We start from the raw sequence: 24,967 nt of genomic DNA, 5'->3' as shown, positions 1-24,967 counted from the left end.
TGATTTAGCTTCGCTGGTTCACTAAGAACCTGTGTGTGCTGCTGTTCCCTCATTTTCAGTTCTGCCCTGCTCCTGGGCTGCGGTGTCTACCCACTCTGTGCCACGGAGACCACTTCCAATATCCAGTGGACTTAGATCTCAATCTGTGACCAGTCTGTGGCTTAGCAAGGCCTGTCAGGCTTTTGTAGAAATAGACAGCTTCATTGGGAGTGTCCCATTGAAGGGACATGTCCTACCTGGAGAGGAGCCTTAGGCCCCCCAGTGGGGTGAAACTAGAACAAGACGAGGGCAAAGAGGCTCTGCTGACATTGGCTGTGTGACACTGGCCAGTTAATCTTCTTTGTGCTTTAACTTCTTTTGTGTGTGTGTGTGTGTGTGAGAGAGAAAGAGAGACAGAGAGAGAGAGAGAGAGAGACAGAGAGAGAGAGAGAGAGAGAGAGAGAGAGAGAGAGAGAGAGAGAGAGAGAGAGAGAGAGAGAATGTACACATGCATACAGGTGCCCACTGAGACCAAAGACATTTGATCTGAAGCTGGAGTTCCAGGGAGTTGTGAGCTGCCTGATATGGGTGCTGGTAACTGAACTCAGGTCCTCTTTCAAGAGCAGTACCCAATTTCAACTGCTTGACACTCCCCTACTAACACTGTGTTAAGAACAAAGGAGCTGAATTACAGTACCAGGAAAATAGTTTCGCTTATGAGTTCACACAGTCCATGACTGGCGTCAAAGGGAAGATCCCACTTCATTGTTCTCCTAAATGTTGGGATTGCAGGCAAGTAATACATACTACATGTTGTTCACTCTGGTCCTTTAAGAAGGTCTAGAACTCGGGCTAGGCTGAGGCTGTGGTCTCCTAGGAACTGAAGGACGACAACAACAACAAACCATCTGCGATTTTGATGACAGCTACAGAAGGCAGACAGGTAGAGCAGGGAATGATGAATTTGGTGTTGGCTTCTCCTTCTGCCCCCTCTGGCTTTCCCACTTTTACCCTTTCTCTACAGCTTTCCTGATTCTTGCTGATGTGTTTTGAATATGAAGTGTCTCCCTACAGGTTCATATTCGAACACTTGTTGCCCAACTGACAGTACTAATTTGACAGACTATGTAACCTATAGGAGGACATAGAATCTTCCAAGAGGAAATGGGTCATTAGGGGTGAACCTTGTGGTTTTATAGTCCGGTCCCACTTTCTATTTTCTGTCTGCTCCCCAACAGTGACTGGCTTCCCATGCTTAAACTGCTCTGCTTTCCCTGCCATGATGGATGTATACCTTCTTAAAGTATAAACCGAAACAAATTGTCTTAGTTAGGGTTTTACTGCTGTGAACAGACACCATGACCAAGGCAACTCTTACATGGACAACATTTACTGAAGTTGACTTACAGGTTCAGTCCATTATCATCAAGGCGGGAACATGGCAGCATCTAGGCAGGCATGGCACAGAGAAGCTGAGAGTTTTACATCTTCATCTGAAGTCTGGTAGCGGAAGACTGACTTCCAGGCAGCTAGGATGAGAGTCTTTTTCTTTTTCTCCTTTTTTCTTTTCTTTCTTTCTTTTTTTTTTCTTTTTTTGGTTTTTCGAGACAGGGTTTCTCTGTGTAGCCCCGGCTGTCCTGGAACTCACTCTATAAACCAGGCTGGCCTCAAACTCAGAAATCTGCCTGCCTCTGCCTCTCAAGTGCTGGGATTAAAGGCATGCGCCACCACTGCCTGGCTAGGATAAGAGTCTTAAAGCCCCGCCCCCCCAGTGACACACCTACTCCAATAGGGCCACACCTTCTAATAGTGCCACTCCCTGGCCTGAGCATATACAAACCATCACATTCTGCTCTCTGGCCTCTATAGGCTTGTCCAAACATATGGGTCTATGGGGGCCATACCTAAATATAGTATAATGCAAAATACTTTTAGTCCAACTTCCAAAGTCCTCATAGTTTTTAGCAGTCACAACAATGTTACAAGTTGAAAGTCTCTTCTGACATTCATCCAGTCACTTAACTGTAGTCCCCAAAGCAAGACAGGAAACCAGCTGGGCAAACTCCAAACTCTGCATCTCCATGTCTGATGTCAAAGTGGCCTTCAGATCTCCAACTCCTTTTTTGTCTTTGTTGACTGCAATATACTTCTTTCTCCTGGGCTGGTTCCACTCCCTGTTAGCAGCTTTCCTCAGTAGATAGCCCACATTGCTGGCATCTGGAACATCCTGGGGTTTCCAAGGCAACTTCAATGTTATAAGTTCATATTTTAATGTCTGGGATCCACACATGATCTTCTGAGCTTCTCCAAAGGGCTGGCATCACTTCTCCAGCTCTGCCCTCTGTAGCACTCTAAGCTCAGGTTGGTCCACTCCACTGTTGCTACTGATCTTGGTGATCATCCCATGGTACTGGCATCTCCAATAAACACACTGGGATCTTCCCACTGCAACAAGGCTTCACCAGTAGCCTCTCATAGGCTTTCTTCATGGTGCCAAACCTCAAATCCTTTGCATGACCCCTTCAATCCTAGGCCATTAACTGCAACTGAGGCTGCGCCTTCACCAATGGCCTTCCATGGCCTCTCTCACAGTGCCAAGCCTCAGCTACTCTTTATGACCCCTTCATGCCTTCAAAACCAGTACCACTAGGTGATTCTTACACATTATCAGGTATAACTAGAGCAGGAGGTACAACCTTGGCTATCTCTGGAACACAGCTTCTCTGTGCTCTCAGAAAACACCTCCCAGAAGATTTCACCTTAGAGATGCTGGTCTCTTTCTAATCACCACTAATTTCTTAGCTCCAGCTAACCATCATCAATAGTCCCAGTAATCCCTTCTATTCTGGACTCTAAAGCCAGAGCTACATGGCCAAAGCTGTCAAGTTTGGCTGCTTACTGGGGCTGGAATATGGCCCCCTTGTTCTGTTACATTATTACTAGCTTTCTGTTTTCCAATTCCTTCACTACCTCAGGCAGACTCTTCTGACAATGGCAAAACGCAGCCACATTCTTTCTCAAAATACTACAGTCTCTAGGCCACTGAAGTTCTCCTCCATTGAAACCTCTTGGATCAGGTCAGCACAGTTCAAATCACTCACAGCAACAAAGTTCCATATTCCTTCTAAGATAGCCCAGTAAGCCCCACGTAAACCATTCCAGTGCTTTCCAAGTCTAAAGTCCCAAAATCCATATTCTTCCAAACAAAAAATGGTCAGGCCTATCACAACAATACCCCAGACCCTGGTGCCAACTTCTTAGTAAGGGTTTTTCTGCTTTGAATAGACACCATAACCAAGGCAACTCTTATAAGGACAACATTTAATTAGGGCTGCCTTACAGCTTCAGAGGTTCAGTCCATTATCATCAAGGTGGGAACATGGCAGTGTCTAAGTACCTATGGTGCAGGAGGAGATGAGAGTTCTACATCTTCATCTGAAGTCTGCTAGCAGCTAGGATGGGGATCTTAAAACCCACTCCCACAGTGACACAACTGCTTCAACAAGGCCAAGCCTACTCCAAAACGGCCACACCTTCCAATAGTGCCACTCCCTAGGCCAAGCATATACAAACCATAACACAAATCCTTTGTCCCTAAGGTTCTCCTTGCTAAGTGCAGAGAAGCACTGGATCACAGCAAACTGGAAATAATAAGTAATCTGCTTTATCACCACTACCCTGTTTCTGGGGAGCATCTCTTGCTTACAAGTATTTCATAACTGATTTCCTTAGACTTAAGGGTTAAAAAAGTATTCTGCAATGAATATGGATTTTTAAAATATGTTCCTGTATGTGAGTATGCACATGCCTCAGTTCATAGGCAGAGTTGAGAAGACAATATGGGTTAGTCGGTTCTTTCCTTTTGTGGTGTTGGTCCCAGTGATCAAACTCTGGCTGTCAGACTCAGCAGCAAACACCTACTGAGTCATCTCTTTGGACTTCAATAATTTAATTTCATCCACATGCACATACGGGTACAAGTAAACACACACACCACACACAGATACACTATACAAACACCACAAACCTCCTTGAATAAACAGGTGCATACACATACAAATCTCATCAAAAATTTCAATTTTGTCAGGCAGTGGTGGCGCATGCTTTTCATCCCAGCACTTGGGAGGTAGAGGCAGGCAGATTTCTGAGTTTGAGGCCAGCCTGGTCTACAGAGTGAGTTCCAGGACAGCCAGGACTACACAGAGAAACCCTGTCTCAAAAAAAAAAAAATCCAATAAAGAAATAAACAAACAAACAAATAAGTAAACAAGCTCCAGAATGTGTGGAGTATGGTGGGGTATGTCTTTAGGAAGCAGAGGCAAGCAGATCTGTGCATGTTTGAGGCCAGCTTGATCTACCTAGTGCACACCAGGCCAGCCAGGATTACACAGTGAGACCCTGTGTCAAACAAAACAAAACAACCAAAGCACTTTCTGCATGAGTTGAAGGGATAGAGCATTTTCGAGGCATAGCACTAAGTCAGGAGTACAGCCACCAAGGAGGCCACCATTACATTCTTATCAATAAAGAAAAAAGTGGGAATGGCTAATATAGTTCATGAAGGAAAAAGAAGTGGAGAGGCACCAGGCCAGGAGGTCAGAAATCTGCTTTGGCTGTGGTGATGTTGTCAGCTTTATGTCCTTGACTGGGCTGTTAGAGGAAAAAATGCAGTTATTTGTGGGTTTTGCTAAAGGCTTGAGAGGTGAGCTGTGCATAACGCGTTGCAGGGGTCTCCGAGCTCCAGCCCTTTGTCCCTTCCACCTCAGGCCAAACCGAAGTGCTCCATGCGTTCTTGTGTGGCTGCAGGTTTGAGACAACCTATCGACCTTATAGTTTGTAGAATTTTCTGGCTAACATTTTTTTGTTTCCTTAAAATTGCACAGACATTATTCCATTTTGTTCTGGCATATTAATTGTTAGAGAAATGTACAAGGCACTTGATACCCCCCTCCCTTGGCTTCTATCTAATATATATATACATATATATGTGTGTGTATATGTATATATATAAAACATATGAGTTATATACTATATTATATGACATATAACATATATAACATATGACTTTACAACCTTAAAAATTATTTTATTTTTAATTTTGTGTATATGTGTACTTGTGCACATGTGTAGTGCAGGTACCTATGAAGACCAGAGATCTCCTAGAACTGGAATTACAGGCAGTTGTGAGCAGCTTAATGTGGGTTTTGGGACCTGAACTCAGGTCCTCTGCAAGTGTTGTATGTGCTCTTAACCACTGAACCATCTCTCCAATACCAAAGCAAATATCTTTTTTAATATTATCTGCATCAGCCATTTGTTCACTTATTTTCTGGAATATCATTTTAATCTTTAGATTCATGTTTTCTTTTGTTTAAAGAAAATTTCTTTTTTCTTTTTTTAATACTTAGGTATATTAATTATCAATTTATGGATTTCTGGTGTAAAGGTCTGTATTTGTAGTGTGTATGTGTGTGTTCATAGCTGTGGGTGTGCTTGTAGATGTAGGTATGCACATTCAGGGCAAGCACGTGGTCAGGGGACAACTTCAAGTGCCCATCCTCAGGCACCTTTCAGTTTTATGATTTGTTTGAGACAGAGTGTCTCATGGGCCTGGCACTTTGCCACTTGGGCCAATTGGCCAGTGAGCTTCCAGGGATCCTTCTCTGAGCTGAATAATTGACAGTATCTTAATTTTTATTATTTTAAAATTCATAGTAGGTTTATTATAACCCCACTGTAAGCTGAGGAGTATGTGCAGTTGTTGATTAACTTTTCTTTTTTTCTTTCTTTCTTCCTTTCTTTCTCTCTTTCTTTGTTACTCTGCTACTTTGTTTGTTTCCTTCTTTGTTTCTTTGTTCCTTTCTTTGTTTTTTTCTTTCTTTGTCATTGTTGTTATTATATGAGCTTCCACTGTATGTATTGTGGGTCTTCTGTTTGGTGCTTTCAGTTTTAGAACTTCTGTGTCTTCTTGGTGATCTGACCCTTGTACCATGATGTCTAATTCTTTGGTGTTACATTGTAAGGTCCTGGACCTTATTCCTGCCTTCTTTGGTGACCCCCACTCCAGCAGGGAGCCAAGGAGCTGAGTGCAACCCTATGTAGCTTGGATCAATCCTTAAATCTTTCCATCATGCCTCCTATTTGGGGTAAAATTCTAGAATATACTAGCTTCTCTCACTGACCAGATTCACCTAGTCTTACTGAATTTTCGGCTTCTGTGCTGGACTTTGGGTCACTGCATCAATCTTCTAAAGGTTTTGAGTCTTAGTCATAGCATATCTATAAGCATTGGTTTGGCAAGCACACTGGATCTGGATTTTGATACTCAACTCTAATCAGCATATTAGTGGCTACTGGACCTAGTGGCCCACATGGCCCAACTTGTGTCTCTTTGTGACAAGAGACCTTTGCAGTTCTTTCATTGAGATGTAGGGGCCGAGCAGTGGTGGCATATGCTTTTAATCCCAGCACTTGGGAGGCAGAGGCAGGTGGATTTCCAAGTTCCAGGCCAGCCTGGTCTACAGAGTGGGTTCCAGAACAGCCAGGGCTACACAGAGAAACCTTGTTTTGAAAAACAAAAACAAAAACAAAACAAAACAACAGAAGAGATGACATAGGGGACAGATTCTGGATACAGTGTTTAGAAACGTTTAAAAAGATGTAAGATTTTTTTTTTGTCTGCTTGTATGTATATGCACCATCTGATTGCCCCAGAGGTTCAGAAAAGGGTGTTGGGTCCCTTGAACTGGTGTTACTGATGGTTCTAAGCCACCCCGTGGGTGCTGGGAACTGATCTTAGGTCGCTTTGGGAGCAATACATGTTCTTAACAGCTCAGCCAATTTTCCAGCCCCATAAAAAAGATTTATTTACTTGTTTGTATGTGCACCAAATTTGTGTTCGTGTGCTGATGTCACTGGGACCTGAAACCAGAGAGCAGTTTCCCTTCTTAATTCTTAAACCATCTCCCGAGCTCCAGCCTCCTGCTCTTCCCTCTTTGTTCCTCCATTAGGTTCCCGGTCAAGGGAATCTAAAATTAGAAATATATAATGCCATCACCATCTAGCATGTAGTAGCTGTTCACTCGTGTCTGCTGAACTTAATTGGTTCTAGAAGACAAAAGAAATAACTGACTTTGGAATCAGAACTACTTTTGACTTGTGTACCTCTAGACAAGTCATATCACCTTTTTGGGTCTCCATTTTCCCAAGAGAATAATCACTTAGTTGCTTCTCTGCGGGAGAAGCCCTATGCTTTTGGGTTAGAGGCGGCTGTGGCCCTGCCCCAGCTCCTTACATGACAAGAACACGCCCCTCTGCGGCACGTGCGATATCTCCTCCCGGCCGCACGATGGCGCTGATGCTGGGAAGAAGGGACGCTCAGGCTGTTGGGGACCCCGAGCGCGGCGGCAACTTTCCGGGCTGCCGCGGTGAGTGTTGAGGGTGTTGGGGCTTTCCTCCTGGGATCGCGGATGGGAAGATCGGCTGAGTGTTGTGGGGCTGTTTCAGCGGGCTGCGCCCGAGAACTGAAAAGCCCGGGTAGCAGGCGGCGAGAGGAGGCGGTGCTGGGAGCAGGGGATCCAGCCTGACTCTGGATGTGAGCGCACTCGGCTCCACACTCACGCACCTCCCATTCTGCTCCACGGTGACCAGGGTTGCGAAAGTCTCTAAAGTCCTTGCTGCAGGGACAAGAGGCTTGGGGCCGTGGGCGGCCTCTGGACTCATATTCTGATCGCGGCCTTGTCCACCGTCCCATAGGCTCTGCCATCTGTCACCCTGGCCCTAATCTGCTTGGACGGTGTCTTCCTCTCCTCGGCCGAAAATGACTTTGTCCACCGGGTCCAGGAGGAGCTCGATCGTTTCCTGCTGCAGAAGCAGCTATCCAAGTACGGGGAACGAGGGAGTGGCTTTTAATGCCAGGAAGGGCAAGGTTTGCCCGCCCCCCCAACCCCCCCACGCCAGGTTCTGTGCCCAGGTAACTGGCTGGTCCACTGACAAGGCCCTGCCTTTAGCCTCTGCGGACTTGTCCAGCCACACCTTTCCTTTGTATCAGAGCATCATCCCACTCAGGCAGAAGTACTCACTCTCTTCTAGATGATGGGAACTGGAGCTCCCTGTGATGATATCCTTTGCAACTAGTCAGGGACCTGCTTGGGCACAGTGAGCCTGGCGTTAAGCCTCCATAAACCTGGGAGCGGCCTGGGTGGGAATCAGTGTGGGGTGGACCTGCAGTCTCAGCTTAATTTTTCCATTTGCTCCCTACCCAGGGTCCTACTTTTCCCCCCAGTCTCCAGCCGCTTGCGGTACCTGATCCATAGAACAGCAGAGAATTTTGATCTCTTGAGCAGCTTCTCTGTTGGGGAGGGCTGGAAGAGGAGGACAGTCGTCTGTCACCTGGACATCAGGTGTGTTTGTCCTACTGCTTTGGAGGGTTCTCAGCGGTTGCTTGTGTGCGTGTGCGTGTGCGTGTGCGTGTGCGTGCGTGCGTGCGTGCGTGCGTGTGTGTGTGTGTGTGTGTGTGTGTGTGTGTGTGATGATTGGGCGAGCAGGCTAGCCAAGGGGGGATGAGCTTGGTAGGAGCCAGGGCCACAGTTGCCTTTTGCTTCATCGGGGATGCAGCTGACTTGGCTGAGTCAGCTGTTCATATTGGACCAAAGGAAAGAGAGTGCACACAAGCAGCTGGGCTAGTAAGGGTGGGTCTGTACCCACCCTTCTTTGTGAGCGTGTTCTCCAGAGACACCTTGGTACAGGGGACAAATGTTTCGGTCTGTAGCCATCCCTATTGCCATGTGCATCTCATAGGATGGATATCTTATCACCGTGACTCTGATTCTAATAGCAGTTCCTAAATGCATGTGTTTATCATGTAACTGAAGATTCAGCACTCACAGATTTGATTGTAGTATTCACCTGGGAGCTCCTTTGGGTGTGTCAGGGATGGCATTTGCCTTTGCCGCAGTATCTTTGTAAGAGATTGTTTTGAGGGTCATTTTGGTTGTGACTTTTACTTAATGCTGACTTGACAGTATCACGCCTGAATGATAGGTGGCCCCAGTAGGCCATTTTGCTGTAGACCCAAACATGCCCTGAAACTTCTGTTCCTGTTCCAGAGTACCCAGTTCAGATGGCCCCTCTGGTTCCTGCCGCCCTCCTGCCTCCCAACCCAGCAAGTACCGTGGTCCTCGGTATACCTCATATCAGGGAGCAGCTACTGGTCCCCGAGGTGCTCCAGCTGGCCGCTGGCATCGTGGACGGAAGCCGGACCAACCTCTGTATGTACCCCGGGTGCTACGCAGGCAAAATGGACCGGTGGCACCCTCCATCCCAGGCCTCAAGGGAGAGGACCCAGCTGGTGGAGTTTCAGAAGAAACTAGAGAGGCTGGTGCTGGGGACGCTGTGGCTGATCAAGGAGTTCCCATGCTGGTGACTCAAGAGCTCCTGAAGAGCCCGGACCCAGGCTATGCAAAGGAGCCACAGATGGAGCTGGGTGACTCTGAGCCCTCTGAGAATCTTGAAAAGGAACAAGGGGCAGAGACAGCCATGCAGCAGGGGTCCAACCCACCACAGCTGGCCATGGAGGAAGAAAATAGGAGTCATGGGGTACAGAGCCTGGTGGACCAAGAGGAGGAAAAGGTAGAGGGAGAGGAGAAAGAGAAGGTGGATGAGAAGGAAGAGGACGTAGGCAAGCAGAAAGAGAGCGTACATAAGGAGGAAGAGAAGACTGTGCAGAATGGGAAGGTGGATGCGGAGGAAGAGAAGATGGATGAAGATGAAGACAAGGTGGATGGGGAGGAAGAGGACGAGGATGCTGCTGACCACAGCGATGATTTCAGTGAGCTGCTGCTGGAGGTGATGAGGCTCTTGAGCCCAGAAAAGGGAGGGTGGAGGTGAGGTGGGTGTGGCCGCGGGTGTTTGGGAGAAGTGTGTCCGGGGTGGAGGTGATAGGGGAGGAGGGTTGTGTGTTAATGGGATGTGTAGAATGGCTCAGACCTGGGTGTTGGGTAATAGGAGTCGATTAGGGAGCTTGGAGAAGGAACTGTGTATTTGGGTTCCTGCTTGACCTTTTAGGAGACTCTTATGCCTAAGCTTAAAGTCTGTTTAAGCTTAAAGGTAGTATCCACCTCACAAGATAGTAGAAACCATCTGTGCAGGTGTTTTTCTCTGTTGGAGAAAACCAGCCTTCTGCCTGAGGAACCGCATTTCTCTGAACCATGTGTCTGCCCCTTAGGTTGACTTTGGATCAGTTGGGAGGCTGGGCATCTTCGATTGCTGCTCTATATGTAGTCTTTGAGAATATTACATTTTTAGTAAGGCGACAAGATATTGGCTTTTTCCAACTCCTTTTTTTAAAATAGGCTATGCAGTTTTAAGCAAACAGCTTAACTCTCTGCCCCTCTGTCTCCATCTGAAGAGGGTATATAGAGTGTATTTTTCAAGTTAGGTGAAGCACGGTGGGCACAGTTGTCAATCATCTAGTGGGGCCTCCATAAAGTAAATCCGCTCCCCTGAAACATCCACAAACTGAGTAACCGAGCTGTTGTACCCAGATTCCTACAAAGCAAGCTTTCCCCCAGAACTGTCATTTTGGAAAGCATAGGCAGGGCCTTGTATGTCAGAGCTCTCCCTTGTCAAAAGGTCTGTTCGCTCCCAGATCACAGCCAACTTGACCAAAAAGGAGATTGAAATAGAGAAGATCCACCTGGACACATCCACCTTCACAGAGGAGCTACCCGGGGAGAGGGACTTGACCCACCTGGTGGAGATCTATGACTTTCAGCCAACACTCAAGACTGAGGACCTGTTGGCCACTTTCTCTGAGTTCCAGTGAGTATTAAAGGTTGGGGAGCAGGGAGGCTGGGAGAAGCAGGGATGGCCCTTCTATCCCTATTCTGCTAGGGATGATTGCTTCCCTCAGAAAGAAAGGCTGTGATGTCTGGGCTTCTCGGTCTGGGGCAGGTCCGCCTGATGGCTCTGACTGAGGGAAGGGAAGGCTCAGTGTTTGAGCACTGACATGTTCAAAAGCCTTAGACCTGGGCAGAGGTCTGCATGTGCACACCCCTGCTGGGAGCAGTAGGCCTCCCGTCAGTCTTAGGCTACAGAGGTCCATACACAAGTGGGACACTGGGTCTGCAGTGACTTGCGGGTCGTCCTGGTATGACTATTTATGGGGCAGCTGGCTTGAGCAGGTCTGTTATACCATGGAGGGATCTACCCGGAGACTGGATCTCCCGACTTCCCCGCATTCCCATGGATCCAGTCTTCTGCCAGTTCTTCTTTTTTCTAATTTGAATTTTTTCCTTTTTCTTTTGTCATTACCTTACCTGTGTAGGCCTTTTGAAGCCCCTTTCTGGGCCTGGTGAGGTGGCTCAGAGGTTAAGAGCCCCTGCTGGTTGTCTTAGTTAGGGATTTACTGCTGTGAACAGACACCATGACCAAGGCAAGTCTTATAAAGGACATTTAATTGGGGCTGGCTTACAGGTTCAGAAGTTCAGTCTGTTATCATTCAGGTGGGAACACGGCATCATCTAGGCAGACATGGTATACCTAGAGTTCTATATCTTGATCTGAAGGCTGCTAGTAGAATCCTGACTTCCAGGCATCTAGGATGAGGGTCTTAAAGCCCATACCCACAGTGACACACCTACTGCAACAGGGCTACACCTTTTTAATAGTGCCACTCCCTGGCCTGAGCATATACAAACCATCCCATTCTGCTCCCTGGCCCCCATAGGCTTGTCCAAACATATGGGTCTATGGGGGCCATACCTAAACATAGCATAATGCAAAAATACATTTATAAATTTTTTTAAGGATTTATTTATTTATTATATGTAAGTACACTGTAGCTGTCTTCAGACACTCCAGAAAAGGGAGTCAGATTTGTTATAGATGGTTGTGAGCCACTATGTGGTTGCTGGGATTTGAACTCAGGACCTTCAGAAGAGCAGTCAGTGCTCTTAACCACTGAGCCATCTCTCCAGCCCTGCAAAAATACATTTAATCCAACTTCAAAAGTTCCTATGGACTATAATAGTCTCAACAATGTTAAAAGTCCAAAGTTGAAAGTCTCTTCTGACATTCATCCAGTCACTTAACTGTAGTCCCCAAAGCAAGACAGGAAACCAGCTGGGCAAACTCCAAACTCTGCATCTCCATGTCTGATGTCAAAGTGGCCTTCAGAGCTCCAACTCCTTTTTTGTCTTTGTTGACTGCAACATACTTCTTTCTCCTGGGCTGGTTCCACTCCCTGTTAGCAGCTTTCCTCAGTAGATAGCCCACATTGCTGGCATCTGGAACATCCTGGGGTTTCCAAGGCAACTTCAATGTTATAAGTTCATATTTTAATGTCTGGGATCCACACATGATCTTCTGAGCTTCTCCAAAGGGCTGGCATCACTTCTCCAGCTCTGCCCTCTGTAGCACTCTAAGCTCAGGTTGGTCCACTCCACTGCTGCTATTGATCTTGGTGATCATCCCATGGTACTGGCATCTCCAATAAACACACTGGGATCTTCCCACTGCAACAAGGCTTCACCAATAGCCTCTCATAGGCTTTCTTCATGGTGCCAAGCCTCAAATCCTTTGCATGACCCCTTTATTCCTGGGTCGTTAACTGCAACTGAGGCTGCGCCTTCACCAATGGCCTTCCATGGCCTCTCTCACAGTGCCAAGCCTCAGCTACTCCTCGTTCAAAACCAGGACCACTAGGTGACTCTTTTGTTTTTGTTTTTGTTTTTCAAGACAGGGTTTCTCTGCATAGCTCTAGCTGTCCTGGAACTCATTCTGTAGACCAGGCTGGCCTTGAACTCAGAAATCTGCCCGCCTCTGCCTCCCAAGTGCTGGGATTAAAGGCGTGCGCCACCACTGCCTGGCTCCACTAGATGACTCTTACACATTATCAAGTACAGCTGCAGACATGAGGTACAATGTTAGCTATCTCTGGAACACAGCTTCTCTGTGCTCTCAGAAAACACTTTCCCGAAGATTTCACTTCAGTGATGCTGGTCTCTTCTTCATCACTGCTAATTTCTTAGCTCCAGCTAACCAGCACCAATTATCCCAGTAGTCTTCTATTTTTTACTCTAAAGCCAAAACTGCTGAGTTCTGCTGCTTGCTGGGGATGGAACATGGCTCCCTTGTTCTATTACATTATCACCAGCTTTCATTTTTCCAACTGCTTTACTGCCTAAACTTGGCTGTCCTGGAACTTGCTCTGTAGACTGACTTTGAACTCAAGAGATCTGCTTGTCTTTGCACTACTATGCCTGGACCTAAACTTAACTGAGTGGGATCTTGCCCCAAGGTCACTACTCTCTTATTTCAATTTAATATACTTGAACACAGGATTCAGCTTCATTTCACTTCCTGGTGCTCCTTTAATAGTCGAACCATACATTTTATAGTTTTCCTTTCTCACCTTACTATGTTTGTTTACAATGCACTTCATGAGACTTAACCAGAGAACAAAGTCTATGATGGGTGTTTCTGAGACTTCCTTTGTCAATGCAATTAATCTGAGTCTCTTCACCTGAGCCTCAGGCAAACTCTTCAGATGAGGTGTAAAAAGTAGCCATGTTCTTCACCAAAATACCACAACAACAGTCTCTAGGCCACACACTGAAGTTCTTATCCACTGAACTCTCTTGGGCCAGGTCTGCATTCTCAGTAACAAAAAAGTCTTCCATATTCCTACTAGGATAGCCCACTGAGCCCCATTTAAAGCATTCCACTGCTTCCCAAATCCAAAGTCCCCAAATCCACATTCCTCCAAACAAAAGCATGGTCAGGCCTATCACAGCAATACCCCAGTCCCTGGTACCAACTTCTGTCTTACTTAGGGTTTTACAGCTGTGAACAGACACCATGACCAAGGCAAGTCCTACAAAAGACATTTAATTGGGGCTGGCTTACAGGTTCAGAGGTTCAGTCTGTTATCATCAAGGCGGGAGCATGGCAGCATCCAGGCAGACATGGTGCACACAGAGCTGAGAGTTCAACATCTTCATCTGAAGGCTGCTAGTGGAAGGCTCACTTTCGTGCAGCTAGCATAAGGGTCTTAAAGCCCATTCCCACAGTGACACATCTACTCCACCAGGGCCACACCTTCTAATAGTGCCACTCCATGGGCCGAAATATACAAATCATGACACTGTTCTTGCAGACAAGCTGGGCTTGGGTCCCAGCATCCACGCAGTGACTCAATATCATTGGGAACTCCAGTTTTAGGAGATCTGGGGGCACCAGGCACTCATGTGGTGCCTGTTTACACATGTAGCCAGCAAAACACTCATGCACAGAGGATAAAATAAGTCTAATTAAAATAAAAGGCAAGCCCCGTTCTCCCTGCCCCACCTGTGAGAACCCTGCTTCCCACGCCACTGTTCCTTGTCCCCTACACCTGTGCTGAAGGGACAGCTGAGGGGGTGACACTTCTTCAACTCTGTCTCTAACTATATGGCCACACAGAGCCACCACTGACCCCTGGCCAAGTGGGCACTGCCACTGGCAGAGCTGGGCCAGACCAAAGCTGCTCCTAGCATCTTCCAGGCACAGAGTCCATGGTGCTGTCTTGAGCAACGGGGAGAAGCTATCTCTCTGAGCTCGTCTGGGCCCATCTCCTCCCCTACCACATAACCTTTCAGCTTCCTTATCCAGAGCCCATGCCCAGCCTAGCTATGGCAGAACCTGGCGAACCTTTTTCACTCTTTACCTAAGTGAGCCTGCCAGTATTGGCTCCTTCTTTTGTAGATGCTGATTGGTAACCCACCTCACCTGTTTGCAGGGTGGCATTGGTCATTCTGAAGCTGACCTAATGCTCTGGCGAGCATGCAAGTGCTCCGTAGCTTTGTCTTGGGGTTCGAGTCGGAAGGGATCTCGCCTAAAGGATCCATGACCTAGTCTGCAGGATCCAGGGAGGAAGAGTCTTGAGCACTGGCTTTTGTGAGTGACTGTGTCCTCTCCCCACACAGAGAGAAGGGGTTCAGAATCCAGTGGGTGGATGACACTCATGCTATCGGCATCTTTCCCTGCCCTGCCTCAGGTAAGGAGGCTTCCTGTTGGGCTCTGCTCCTTCTCTGGCCTCCATTGAGGGCAGAGGTGCCCGGGTTACCTGGGCGGAGGGCCACCCGTATCCTGATGTAGGCTACCTTGAGCCCACAGGCTCGGCTCTCAGCCGGTCTGAAACACAGTGTGGATCCTGGGGGCTGTGGCCCGGGAAGCTCAGGATGCCTTTGGCCTTTTCTCTTTGTAACAGCACCTTCAGTGCTGGGGTATTAGGATGAGTGACATTTACTGAACAGATGGCATAGGCCGTAGGTCCTTCCCCAAACTGACGCTGATGCAAGCATCTGGTGCTGTTGCTCAGGGTCACGGGTGTTTGGCAGAGCTCAGGCAGGTACTGTCTTGTTCACTTTCCACGTCACCTCATGTAGAGGGCCATCACCTCCTCTCAGGCAGAAGGCTGAGAGGTTCCCAGAGTACCGGGGTCCATGTTGGATTACAGACCTCTCAGCCGTGCAAGCTGAGTACCATACAGCCTCCTCACTGTGACTCCAGTCCTCCTTGTCCCCTCCAGCCACTATCCCATGCTTGTCCCCGCCATTCCACCGTCACTGTGGGTATACTTATAAATAAGACCCTCCCATCCTGAACCGCATGTGCACATCAGAACCTTCTGGGTATCAGAGCTGGCAGCACCCCACTTGGGTTTGGCCTGGTCCTCAGAAAGCCAGAAGTGGAAAGTGGGGAAGAGCAGAGGGAGTGGTAGGGAGGAAGCCCCTGGAAGGGAGATTAGGAGGAAAAGGCCAATCGACCACTGAGGATCATGGGAGGATAAGCTGTGGCCAGGATAGCAATGGCTGCCTCCTGGGCCTGCCGGGAACAGTATAGCAAGAGCAAGTCATGCCCTGGCCTCGGTTTCCTTGTCCATATAACATATCTGCTAAGTCCTGATGTCAGGAGCATTTTGGCCCAGTATGGGTGGTCCAGGGAGTATTGGTGTTCCCTGAGGCTCCTGGGGGATGCAAGGAGAGTCTGGTTTAAGCTATGGCTTTCGCAGGCAGAACCTGCCCCTCCTGCTCTGAGAATCTGCCTACTACCAGGCTGGGGCATGACAGCACAGGTGGTAGTATCCCTCCCAGCCCCATACTGTAGGGATCTGGAGCAGCAGGAGAGACTTTCAGCTTTACTGAGCTAAAACAGAGGCAGAGCAGCTGGGACCAGGTGTGTGAGAGTGACTATGGAAGTTTGGGGTGATGTGTGTGCTCCAGCCCCCTGGGGGGTTTCACCTTGCATAAGAATCACCCCAGCTCTTGCCTCCTTCCTCCAGCTCTTGAAGCACTGGCCAAGGATTTCTCCGTGCTCAAGATCCGGCCTCTCACACAGGGAACCAAGCAGTCCAAGCTGAAAGCCTTGCAGAGGCCAAGTAAGGCGAGGCCTGTCCCTCGCTGTCTGCGCTTACACGTTTGGTTAGATTCCCTTGATCCCTTTGCTCTTCAAGAGCCTGGGCTGCAGCAGCTAGTGGGGCTCAGCCTGGAGAGGGCCTAGGGCCAGCTACCTACCATCTGTGTTTGCCCTCCAGCGCACACCTTCTTCTGGTCACTGGTCTAGGAAAAGCCCCAGCCTTCCTTCTAGAGAGCCATGGAGACTACTCTGTAAGGGTCAAAAGTGCTCAGGCCTTGATGGGATCTTGGTTTGGTTCTGTTGCTGACCTGTTTGACCTTGAGTGAGTCAGTACAGGAGCTAGATGCCAAATGTCTGCCCCTTCCCTTTCCTCTTCCAGAAAGCACGGTGAGGGCTCTGAGGGGTCAGTTTTTATGATAGGAAAAGATGGAACCCACAGAATGGGCCCAGGGGAGACCTGCCAGAGCCACCCATGCCACCGCAAATGGTGACATGGCCGTGTCCTCAACTTCTTAGAAATGAGAAATATCCCATCCGGATGTCCTATAATCCAGGTGTCCCATCCCAAGTGTTTCTTCTCAAAGGGTCTTGAGGAGTACCTTACCCCCCACTGAGCCAGGGTGACAGGAGGGATAGGTTTGTGTCAGGTCCCAAAGGGAGGTAGAAATATGGGCCTGGAGTCTTGCTGGGTTCCTCTCACAAGCACCTGGCTGCTGTGGGCACAGATGGGCTGCAGTCTCTGCAGCATAACCATTACACATGGACTTGCCCTAACCTTGAATCCACGTCCTACCCACTGGCTCTTCCTTTCAGAGTTCCTGCGACTAGCAAAGGAGAGGCCACAGACAGATTCGGCGGTGGCCCGCAGGCTGGTGGCCCGGGCCTTGGGGCTTCAACATAACAGAAAGAAAGAGCTGCCTACTCCCCCAAGTCTCCTGCCATCTTGAGGCCCTGGGCCCAGCTGTCCGGACTAGGCTGGGCCCCAGCACCACATGCCTTTACAGATACCAGGACAGCCCCTTGCCCTCACGGGGGCTGCTACGGGGCACAGCAGGCTTTAGTTGGTCGGCTCTCAGAAATTGAGAAGAAATAAAAATTTAAAGTTGGTGTATTGATTGCTTCCAAGTGCGGTCTTGTGGGACACTAGGGGGTGCTGTCCCATACTGTGGGTCTGTGGTTAGTGAACCTGGAGGATCCCATCTCAGCTTCAGGGGCATTTGTGCCCAGGTGGCCCTGTTTGGGGAATAGGTGTTACTTGCTCCATGCCACCTGCCCAGTCTCCCCCATTTCAGGAACCCCAGCCTGCCATCCTGTGCTGTGTGGAAGTGGTGGATGTGGTAGTGCTTGGGTATTATTTAAGGGAGCCTCAAAAAGTAAGCGTGAACAAAGCTGAGAGGTGACCCTTAAGGGCCTGCTGAGCATAGCACAGGACAGTGCTTGCCTTATTTGAGTCTTGAGTATAGTATTGAAGGCACCATGGCCCACTTTGGAGTTTGGGAGGGGGGGTCATTGTCCATCTCAGGTTTGCTAGGGCCAGCACACTCTTTACACAGGAGACCCCAGGGAGTGTTGGAGACCTGTTCTGCTAATGCGCACCCCCTTCTTTACGGAAGTTGCCCTGTGACCAGCTGTCTTGCCTGGTCCTGACACCCTTGGGTCCTTACCCAGCTTTCAGTAAAGAACAACTGTTGAAGAAGGGCCCCAGCTGACCTCTGCTGCTATTCAGGTCTCTCAGATTGCTTCTCTGGGCTGCAGCTTGCACTGATGCAGCCCTTCAGGGCAGAGGGAACTTTGGAAGACCCTGGGGCCAATCCTGTGTCAAACTAAACATGTACTACACTTGTAGGAAGCTCTGGGCCCAGGGGACACTGGTCCAATCGGGAACATTTCGCTCTGGCATACAAGTATGTGCAGTAAGGTGGACTTAGGAGCATAACCTAGGACCCAGTTGATAGTCTGCTGAGTGGATAACTTATGGTCGACATAGTCTCTTCCCAGTACAATGGGAGCCAGCTGACAGTGGACTGAACCATGAGCCCAAAGCACTTTCCTTCTTGTCCAACAAAATCCTTGTACACTAGTTATAAAGGTATAGACAGGAGCTGTATTATTTGTTAGAGTCATGGGATGGCTAACTTGTCATCAACTTGACTGGATTTCGAATCTGCTGGGAGACACATTTCTCACTGAGGAGGGAAGACCTACCCACTGAATGGAAAGGGGAAAGTCACGTGGATGTTGACTTTTCTCTTTCCCTGGTCCATTGAGATTTGAACAAACAGTTCCCCTGCTCCTTTGGTCATAGCTTCAAACTGTTGCTGCCTTCAAACCATGTGCCTAAATCCTTTCTCCCCTAAGTCTCTCCTGTTGGATATGTGGTTGCAGCAACAAGAAGGGTAACACTAGTTGGATCTGTTACTAGCAATGCAGCAGGAGACAGCACAACGCCATTGATGGCAGCCTGAAGTTCCCTTGCCCCTTAGGGACCTCTGGATCCTTTTTGACTTTGCTACAAAGAAGAAATTTGAGATGAGCCAGAATAAAGCAAGAGAGTTAAACATTTATTTAAAATATTTTAAATATAAATTTAAGTTACAGGGGTTGAGAGGTGCTCAGGGAAGGAGTAAGGCACACCTGAGAGTTGGGGTGTGGGCTTCTCAAAGGACAAGAGTTCTTAAGAGTCTTAATAACTAGCTATACACAGGAATTCCAAAGCCTTTGGTATTGCTTGATTGGTTTCTAAGTCCCACTCCCAATCTCTTCCCCTTTTTGATAGTAAGATTATAAGTGGCTCCAGAGGTACCTTGGATAGGACTGTCCCCCGATAAGAGGAAACCATGGGTCATAAAGATAGCACAGGGGTCTTGAGATAGGCCTTTCACTGTAAGTGGGGTTTCTGGCAAAGTTGTAGGAAATTGTATGTTTACAGCTAGGAAAGGGAAAAGGCCATTTACACTTTGACCTTAAGCATAATTCCTTGCTATTTTAACATTCTTACTTGAAATATCTATACTTGTATGTCTATAATTGTATTTAAATATACAAAATGAATACTGTCCCTATATTAGCACCATTCACAATGTTATCTGTGTTGGAATTCTCAGGTGGCAAAAGCCAGACTTTGAGATGAAGGGCCCCTTGCACATCCCCCATGATTTTCTCTTCCTATCCTGTCTCAGAACCATCCAAGTCTTCAGTCATCTCTTGGAGTCTTGGGATGTATGCCTTGCTATTGTACTTTAAGTTGTGGCTATAATTGCGTGGAATATAGGCATGGGTTTAACTGGAAGAGGTTGTTATAGATAACCTTGACTATCACCTACCTGGGATTTAGAACCACTATGGAAACACCCCTGGGTGGGTCTATAGGGGTGCCTCCAGAAGAGGTTTAACAGAAGATGGAAGGCCCACCCTCGACACCAGTAGCACCATTCCACGGGCTGGGGTTGTAGGCTGAGTATAAAGGTGAAAGCAAGCCGAGCACCTGCATTCATCATTCCGCTTCTTGACTGTGGATGCAACTGCCGCCATGTCTCTTCTGCTGTGAGGGGCTGGACTCTTGAACTATAAGCCAAAAGTAGCCTTCCCTCAAGCTGCTTTTGTCAAGTATAATACAGAAGATTAGAACTGTCACTGATCACTGAGGTGAGAGGTGTGGTCGTGGAATACTTGAGCTTTGGGAGTAGGCTCGAGGGAAGAATCTGGAAGAACTTAGAATGTTGGGTTCAAAAGCCCTAGGGCGCCGAGAACAGAGCTGAATGGGTTATTCTGGTGGAAGTTTGGAAGACCAGAACACCAAGTGGAATGTGGACAGTGGAGGCCTTGTACCTGAGGTTTTAGTGGGAACCAAGGACTCTATCTGTCTATCTGAAACTGAGCTAGAAGCCAATCATGTTACACCCTGTCAAGAATCCAGCTGCATCCTGCCTGTGTTCTAAACACGAGTGAGTCTTAACTCAAGAGTAATGGACAAATTTGTTTGGTAGAGGACATTTTAAGACAGGATAGCATGCAGGCTGTGCTATGCTTCTGTTCACTGCTCTTACTCAGACAGTAAAAATGAGCAAATGGAGCAGAGAGACACAGAAAAATGTGCAGATCGGTAAGGCGAAGACCATGTACACGTTTAAAGCAGCTGAGAAACGTTAAGTGCTCAGAAAGCAGCTACAACTGATAGAGAGCACATTGTCTTACATGTGTGAAGTCCTGGGTTTGATCCCCAGCACTCTGGAGATGGAAGCGGGAGGCTCAGAGGTTCAAGGTCATCCTCAGCTATATAGTGAGTTTTGGAACCAGACACCTCATGCTCCTGCTGCGATGCCTTCTTTGCCACTACGGACTGGTTCCTCAAACCACAAGCTCACATAAAACCTTCTTTCCTCAAGTTGATTTTGCTAGCAGTTTGTACAATGAGAAGAAAACAAACTTAATACAGAGGTCTTGATATTCAAGTTTTCCAGAAATGACCTAAGAAGGGGCTAAAAAGGAATTCAGCTTGACTACCTCTGCAGTTGCTGAGTTCAGACCTGCCACGTTCCCAGAAGAAAATGGCCCCTCTATGCAGGGCACGGTGATGTCACACTTGAGAGACGCCGAAGCTTGGATGAGATAAGCTGCTCAAAGCTTGTCATCAAGTTCCTAAGGCCTCAGGACAGGGACACATGGCAGTGCCTGGGGAATGAATGAGCACCTTTCTTCTCAGCTGGATCTGACTAGCAAAGAGGTGGTAATCAGTACTCCCCCAGGAGTCAGTAAGTGACCATTAAGTTTTTTTCTTTCCTTCCTTCTTTCTTTCTTTCTTTCTTTCTTTCTTTCTTTCTTTCTTTCTTTCTTTCTTCCTTCCTTCCTCCTTCCTTTCTTTCTTTCTCTTTCTTCCTTCTTTTCTTTCCTTTCTTTTGAAACTGAAGCTTGGTCTAATGTCCAGAGTGGAAATCTTGTGGCAATCCTCCTGCCTCAGCCTGAGTGCAGGGATTACAGGCATGAGCCATCATGCCTGGCCCAGGATCTTCTTTACTGCACAGAGAGCTGATTATTTAGAAGTCCACTGAAGTGCTCGAACTTCTGTTCTGTCTCCTCGCTGAAGGCTCCACCTGGAAAGCAGGGGTCAAGGAGACTGAATTCAGTACATTCTTAGCTGTGGCTCCCTCTTAGTATGGTACTGGTGAGCACCAGGGCCAGGTACTTAGCAGGTACCAAAATTCAGAGGATGCTTAAATAGATACAGTGCCTTCAATTTTCACTGCCACCAGGGATGAGGCCTGTCCTATGCCAACAGGGACAAAAGCTGCTTTCCTCCTTGTTCCCCAAGGACAAACTTCTTTGTTGGTGACGAGGCAGGAGAGTGGTTCACAGCAAAACCCAATACTCAGAGCCCAGGAACTGCTGATGCCCACATAGTTGTGGTCACATAAGCGGTGGGTTGATGTCCTTAGCTCCAGTCCTTATATAGACCTGGGGTCTGCTCTTGCTAGGCCAGCCAGTCCTGCACCACCCTCTCTCCTTGGCCAGGGTTGGCTGTGAACACCCAATCCCCACCCAGGCCTTCATGCATCTTTGGTTTTCTTTCTGAGCTAGGAATTTGATGCTGGCTCCATTCCCAGCTTCTCCCAGATTAGCTGCCTCTGGCCCCAGAGAAAGTAGGGCAGCTGTGTCCTGCATCCTAGCCTCTTGAGGAGGGTGGGGCCACCGAGGGGACTTACCTACGTGACAGTTGTACATCCAGATGCGGTAGCCATCATAGCGGCTCCTGCACTTCATGATGTTGTTAGAGAAATCTGATTCTGGCACCTCATAGTTGGGGTTAATGACAACCTGGAGAGGATCAAGACAGAATGCTGCAACTGCCTTTCTGGGTGCCCTCCACTCCAGGGCAGAGGTTGGGTGTCCCTAACAGTTTGGCTGGGTCTTTCCTAAGAGGCAGAGGCAAAAGGAAGCTAACTTGGTCTGATGCTATATCCTAGCCTGGTAGGGGCCACTCTGGAAAGCCTGTGACTGGCCTGCTAACCACAACTTGCCCAGGGCACATGCCATGTGGCACTGTCCATCCAGACAAACTGCTAAATGTCCCTTTCTGGGGTGACCTGATTTTTCCTTGGTCTCTCTTCTCTCTAAATCTTAGTTGTATCTCTAGCCCCACCCATTCAACATGAGGTGAACAGTACCTCCTACACTGAGGTCCAGGCAGCTCCCTGGACCCTATTCTAACATCCTTGAAGGATGTACATGAGCATATCAGATTATAACCTGGGCTCAAGTCAGGGTCTCATGGTAGGTGTGGCCTATGCAGGAGCAAGGGCTGAGGAGTGAACTATGTGATTTTCATAGTCCTCCCTAAACTCAGGTCCAAGATTTCAAAGCTCAGGAGCAGATAAGGGAATTGGATTGAAGTCTCCGAAGCTAGAGTGGACAAAGCAAGGACCATGAGAAACCCATCTCTCCATCCGTTCCTGCCTCTGAGTCTGTGTACCCCTGGCCACTTCTTCCCTTCTGGAGTCCTCTTCCAGTCCTTATAGTCTGTCACAAAGGCTAGCTCTTGTGTCCTGTTGACTTATAGACTAGGGCATCCATAGCTCTGTGTCATTAGACACACGGGCATACCTCCAGGTCCATCCATTTGCTGATTATACAGAATAGGGGACAAGAACACCACATCAAGACTTGTGGCCTGCATTTGCCTGCCTATGATGTGAGTATACTAACAGTGTCCCCTCACTGGGAGAGGGAATGGGTCAATGCACTGCCCGAGCAAAGGCCAGCCTGGGCTATCAGTGACCTTTAAGCACCTTCAGAACATATGATGATACACATTTATCTGCCTAGGGGCAGCAAGCTGCCAACATGAGCCACCAAGCCCTGTCTACATGTCCATAGCCATGGATGTCCATTTGTTAAATGAGAGAGCTCTGCTCCCGGGCCAGCTGTGGTTCTGGGCTTGACTTGCGGTTGGAAAGTGCTTGGCTGTCTACTTTTGGAGCTGATGATGCCCAGACTTCCTTTCAAAGCACCCTGTGGTTACTTCTCTGCAGGTGTTGGCTCTTCAGGGGAGTGTCTAGCAGTAGGGACTGTGGGCTAGACCATGGACTGGCTGAATGCCCCACTAGGAATGCTTTCAAGGCAGAATGACCCATTTCCAGTCACACGCTTTGCCATCGAACAGGGCAAGTAGGAAGCTTGATGGGTGAAGCTATGTGGAAATGAATCCTGTGTAGGCAGGAATGCAGCTGTGTGCCAGGAGAACACTGGAGTACAGTGCATCTCCCCTGCCACATGGCCACCACTGTCCACAGGAAGGTGGAAGCCAGGGCTCTCTGGCTCTTCTTCTGGCCAGGGTTGTTGGAAGGCTTCACAAAATAGTTTTCTGGCCAGGTTGTCCTTAGCATGACTTTCTAGCCTTACAAATTCATTTATGTGCATGGAGAATGATCCTTTTGCAGATCGTCCCAAGGAAGGCAAATCACACCATCCCGGGATGATGCAATTGCTTTCAGCCTCAATAGAACAGGCCAAAGCAAGGTGAGAGGACTGGAAAGAATCAGGATGGCAGTTGAAGGGGAAGCTGGAGATGTGGGTTGCCTGAGTCCACAGGACCAACTCCTGACTCTAAGTCCGGATCAGCTCACTGATACATTTTGATTTCAGGCTCCCGAGGTTAACTGAGTTATGCATGACTGTCTTTATATCTTGGGTTGCACCATGGGTTCCCAACATGCCCAGCAGACTCAGTGTCCCTCAGGCCCACATGGCTCATGAACATTGCTTGACAGATGGGATGGGCTCTGAGTGCAGCACCCTGCCTGGCCTTATGAGTCTTGTTTTTGGACACCCACAGGAAAGAGGCTAGGGGAAGCTGCTCCCCCTCTTCCCAGCAGCCCCGGGTTCTGCCCACCTCACCTGGAACAGGTAGTCTCCAGGGGGCACATCGGTGATGTCTATCCACTGGCAGTCAATGTCATGACGGTACATGTCCCAGCAGCCCATGGTGATGCCTTGTTCTCCGAAGTTGGCACACTCGTAACTCTTCTGAATGTCTGTATGTGGGCACAGAAGGGTATCACCCCTCAACTATAGTCCCCACCTCACCTTCTAAATCTCCAAGCCTCTCACCCTGATCTATCCCATCTTTCTCATGTAGGTTTCTAATACCTTTTCATTTCAACAGAACCTCCTTACTCGATTCCCTATCTATATGTTAGCAATCCCCTCCAAGTCTGGCTCAAGGTCCTCTCCTCCACAAAGCGCTCCCTGACCAATCTGGACTATGCTGGTATTTCTGTGGAATCCTTAGCCTTGGGGTAGGGATGAGTGTCATGGTGATCTTCGTTTACTATCTTAAGATGAGGTCACTTCATCTTTCTTCTCTGTACCATCGGCAATTGAACTAGGGGCTCATATCTGCTCTGCCTTCTAGATCCCTCACAGATTGTCTGCATACAGTAGGCATTCAAAAACCCATGGATTTTATGGGTCCATGCCAGCATCTAGAACCTCATGTGGGCAATAGGTAGAGGGCAAATGTTTGTCCCTTGGTGTGTCAGAGTGGCAAGCCAGGCAATTATGGTAGGGTGTGATGACCTAGCCGAGGTAGAAGCAG

The 24,967-nt window shown here is 48.2% G+C and overlaps 2 protein-coding genes across 4 annotated transcripts in view; one reads left to right on the top strand and one right to left on the bottom strand.

The window, feature by feature from the left end:
* The first annotated feature begins 851 nt into the window (after positions 1-851).
* Positions 852-17,488, top strand: R3hcc1 (R3H domain and coiled-coil containing 1). Its single transcript, XM_031363072.1, has 8 exons — positions 852-922; positions 7,735-7,862; positions 8,244-8,381; positions 9,087-9,825; positions 10,628-10,800; positions 14,946-15,016; positions 16,304-16,399; positions 17,191-17,488. Exons 1-8 carry the CDS (start codon positions 899-901, stop codon positions 17,322-17,324), a joined length of 1,503 nt encoding a protein of 500 aa, XP_031218932.1. The 5' UTR covers positions 852-898; the 3' UTR covers positions 17,325-17,488.
* Positions 17,489-18,911: 1,423 nt separating this feature from the next.
* The window catches only part of Loxl2 (lysyl oxidase like 2), an 87,399-nt gene continuing 81,343 nt past the window's right edge, over positions 18,912-24,967 (bottom strand). For all 3 annotated transcript variants that reach the window (XM_031363069.1, XM_031363071.1, XM_031363070.1), the window contains exons 12-14: positions 24,268-24,404; positions 22,077-22,188; positions 18,912-21,467 (exon numbers count right to left, since the gene is read on the bottom strand). In XM_031363069.1, coding sequence (XP_031218929.1) covers positions 21,388-21,467; positions 22,077-22,188; positions 24,268-24,404 — 329 coding nt within the window. In that variant the 3' untranslated portion in view covers positions 18,912-21,387. The remainder of the gene's footprint in view (positions 21,468-22,076; positions 22,189-24,267; positions 24,405-24,967) is intronic.

The sequence above is a fragment of the Mastomys coucha genome, unplaced genomic scaffold, assembly GCF_008632895.1.
Source record: "Mastomys coucha isolate ucsf_1 unplaced genomic scaffold, UCSF_Mcou_1 pScaffold9, whole genome shotgun sequence".
NCBI classification, from domain to species: domain Eukaryota; kingdom Metazoa; phylum Chordata; class Mammalia; order Rodentia; family Muridae; genus Mastomys; species Mastomys coucha.
Note: the sequence above shows the minus strand (reverse complement) of the source record. Positions and strands in the feature narration are given on the sequence as shown.